We start from the raw sequence: 3,454 nt of genomic DNA, 5'->3' as shown, positions 1-3,454 counted from the left end.
TGTAGGAATATGCTATACTGTTACAAAAGCATTTTTGACTTCTCAAAATTAAAGAACACACATGTTAAAGCATAAAATTCACTTCCAAAAGTAAACTAGAAAGCCTAACAACAGAAACACAGACACAATATTAGTCCATATGTATAACCTTAATCATTAAGTTTCTAATCAATGTTTTTAAATGCATTCTTTCCTCCAAAATAGAATTCTCTCACTTTTAGCCAAATATGCCAAAAGCTCTCATGATTTCTTGATGATATAAGAGCATTTTATGCAGAGGAATGATGAACAGTGGAAATCATAAAGAGAAAAAGAGGAGAAACGAATATATAATATAAACCAAAACTGAAGCCACAACAAGTTCAATGCACCTGCATGATATTTGACAAAGATAATTAGTCTTGGTCCCTGAATATCTGTTCACCACTGAGTTTGATTGAAGTGATTGCAACTAAATGAAACGACAAATAGCACAAACAGAAGTTATTGGTTGGTCATCTTTGAAGCAAATTATACACCATGATAGAAATGGAGAAAATGAAAACTTATGAAAGATATGTTGACTATAATTCAATACAAGGACTGTATTTACAAATACAAGTTTCATTCAAAATACAGTAAACAAAATAATAAAAGCATCCGATTAGTGCAACTGGGAGTAATTAGATTACATAAAAAATACATTATGAACAAAAAACAACTTAGTACATAAGAGGTTGCCCCATTTCTATTGATCACGTCTCTGTCTTGTGGCCATTTTTGTTCAACACAGCATATTCAGAAAGAGGGAACAATGCCATATCCAACTTCTGTAATTAGTGTTGTGGAGAACATCTGATCCACTTCAGCTTCCACATCTGTTCTCTTGGCGAATCGACCCTTTATTCTGGGTCTGGTCTCTGCATAGGCCTTCCTTGAGGCATACCTGATTGTCTTCTCAAATTTTCTTGTCTTCTTTTTCTCTCTGTACCTTAGAACTCTGGCTTCCCTGTCCATTGGAGAAAAGTGTGAAGGCATCTGAATGGGGGGTCCAGAAAATAGGTCAATCGTCCCTTTGGGGGGCCTTGTAAGGGAAATTGAGACATCCCTCATCGGTGATTCGGGTACAACACCAATATCCATCGATGAAACTGAAATCTGAATTCAACGAAAAAGGAAGCAAACACGAACACCAGTTAATAATGTTCACGAGATCACAAGTTCGAGATAAAAAGAACATCTTGGGGAATCCTAGGTCAGACAATTGATGAATATGATTAATATTCCTATGCTTATGTATAAAAACTGGTTGAGATTACAAAAGTACGAGAATCTAGAGGGATATGGCTTTTAGCGCTTTAGAACAAGTCAGTGACAGAACTTGTTTGCTCCTTGGTAAAGGACATGACGGAGTGTACTACAGAATAAATTATAGTGAGAGAACGGCAACTGCATGCATATATGTATGATATAGAAAATTGATCCACTCTCACATTAACATTTAGTAGAATAAAAAGGCAGAAAGTTTTCAATTGTTTACTGAAGGAAACAATCTTATCATAGAAAGAAAGTATGATACTTAATTTTCCTTTAGATTCGTTCCGATAAAGGAAAAGTGTAAAGGCAAAAAGGTAAAGAGAGCCAGAAAAAGTTGCAGAACGAATGGACACACCATTTCTGTACAAATTAAACCAAACATGAAACACGACCTCGGAACTGGTCGAATTAATGGCAAACAGTCCAACATGACAGATTATGAGATACCCCAGGCCAAAAACAGGGTAAACAGAACTTCGTCCAGAGAGTTAAAGCTGGCATTGGACATGCCAGGAAAGGAAACTATTTGTGAAATCGAAAACTTTGACAAAAAACATGTCACGTGAAGGCCAAAAGGGAGAAAACCACCCTGTCAAAAGAAGGAACATGTAGTATAATATATACCACAACCCAAGTCAAACAAAAAGCACCACTTTCCCCCTCCCAATAGCTTGGTTTGGATGAATTTGAGGTTTACATGAATGAACAATAGAAAAGTAAACCACCCACGAGAGTTAGCTCTAGTAGAAGGCGAAGTACAGTTCAAATACCGAAAAAAGTTTTCATATTTTGTACGTGTTCGTAACAAAAAACAAAAACCAAAGGAAAAGAGGAAAAAGGGAATTAGAAAGGCTTACACTTTGACTAATAGAACCATTGTAACTGAAGGCAGCTTTAGAGTTCTCGAAGTCCAAGCCAAGCTGAAAATGCTGGTGCTGCTGAACTGGAACCACGCTGTCCCCGGCATAACTCTTCTGAGAAACAGCATCAAAATGATGGTGCTGAGCGTAATGATCAGCGGTGGTGGCAGTAGTGGTGGTTGCAGCGAAGTGGTTGTTGTCACCACACGAGTTACAGTTATCAACAAGGTCCAAATACTCGTCAACCTCACCACTGTACAAGAACCCATTATTGTTGCTGTTAGGGACAGTGCCGGTTTTGACAGGGTTGAGCAAGAGCCAGGAAGCGGTTTCGTCTTCGTCATCCACGTCAGCACCATCGTCGTCGTCGGCGACGTCGATTTCGACGTGAGAGTGGTGGCCGGCGGCGATGGGGAGGATGGGGACGCGGTGATGGCGGCTTGCGAGGGGGTTGGCGGAGTGGATGTCGGCGTCGCATGAGGAGCATAGGGAGGCGGCGTCGGCCTTGCAGAGGAACGCGGCGGGGGCCCGCTCGCAGGCTTCGCAGACCCACACGCGCTCGTGCCAGGAGGAGGAGGACGCGTGGTGCACGCGGCCATCGCAGGAGGCGCAGAGGTAGGCGTTGTGGGCGCGGCAGAAGACGGTGGAGGCTGCGGAGCGGCACGTGTCGCACGTGCGCGCCCACGTGCCAGCTGATTCTCCTTCCAACATTCGGGGAGTTAGTAGTTCTGTCAGAGTGAGTGAGTTTAGTATGCGGTTGCCGTTTCGGTGAGAACTAGGAAAAAAAAAAGGAAGGAACTAAGAACTTAGGAACTTAGGAAGTTGTTTTGTGTTTGTGTTTATGTTTTTGTGTAAGCAGTGAATGGGGTTTTGCTGTTTTTGGTGGCTTTGAGAGAGTGGGAGAATCTGTGTGCGCCACGTGTCAGAAAGTTAGTGGTGTGAAAAAGTTGGGACATTATCTATCTTCTGGGTGGCTGTGCTTTAAGGTGGGCCCATTATAAGGTTTGGGAAGGTGGTACACATACACTCTCTCTAGTTTCCTTTTGCCTTTTGGAATATAATATACTGCAACCCCAATATAATATCTTGATGTAACTCCACTCTAACACTTCTTGCTACAACTACTAACTATAGATTTTTTTTTTTCTTTTTTAAGGAAAACTAATTAACAAGTTTAAGGTAACATTAAAATAAGTTTTTTATTAGTGTTCATAAGATATAATCTTGTATGAAATGGATCTATGTAAGATAAAAATTTAATACTTTTAAGGTTATATGTCCTTTAGGTATGCACTAAT

General features: G+C 40.6%; 1 protein-coding gene across 1 annotated transcript; it reads right to left on the bottom strand.

Moving 5' to 3' along the window:
* Positions 1–545: 545 nt before the first annotated feature.
* On the bottom strand, positions 546–3,005 carry LOC114183708 (zinc finger protein CONSTANS-LIKE 2-like). The gene is made up of 2 exons (XM_028070823.2): positions 2,154–3,005; positions 546–1,137 (listed from the first exon to the last, which is right to left on the bottom strand). The coding sequence occupies exons 1-2, from the start codon at positions 2,865–2,867 to the stop codon at positions 778–780; spliced, it is 1,074 nt and encodes a 357-aa protein (XP_027926624.2). The 5' UTR covers positions 2,868–3,005; the 3' UTR covers positions 546–777.
* Between the last annotated feature and the right edge of the window lie 449 nt (positions 3,006–3,454).

This window comes from Vigna unguiculata, chromosome 5, assembly GCF_037176805.1.
Source record: "Vigna unguiculata cultivar grain cowpea cultivar isolate G323 ecotype 2 chromosome 5, ASM3717680v1, whole genome shotgun sequence".
NCBI lineage: Eukaryota > Viridiplantae > Streptophyta > Magnoliopsida > Fabales > Fabaceae > Vigna > Vigna unguiculata.
The sequence above is the reverse complement of the archived record's forward strand: the minus strand, read 5'-3'. Positions and strand labels throughout refer to the sequence as shown.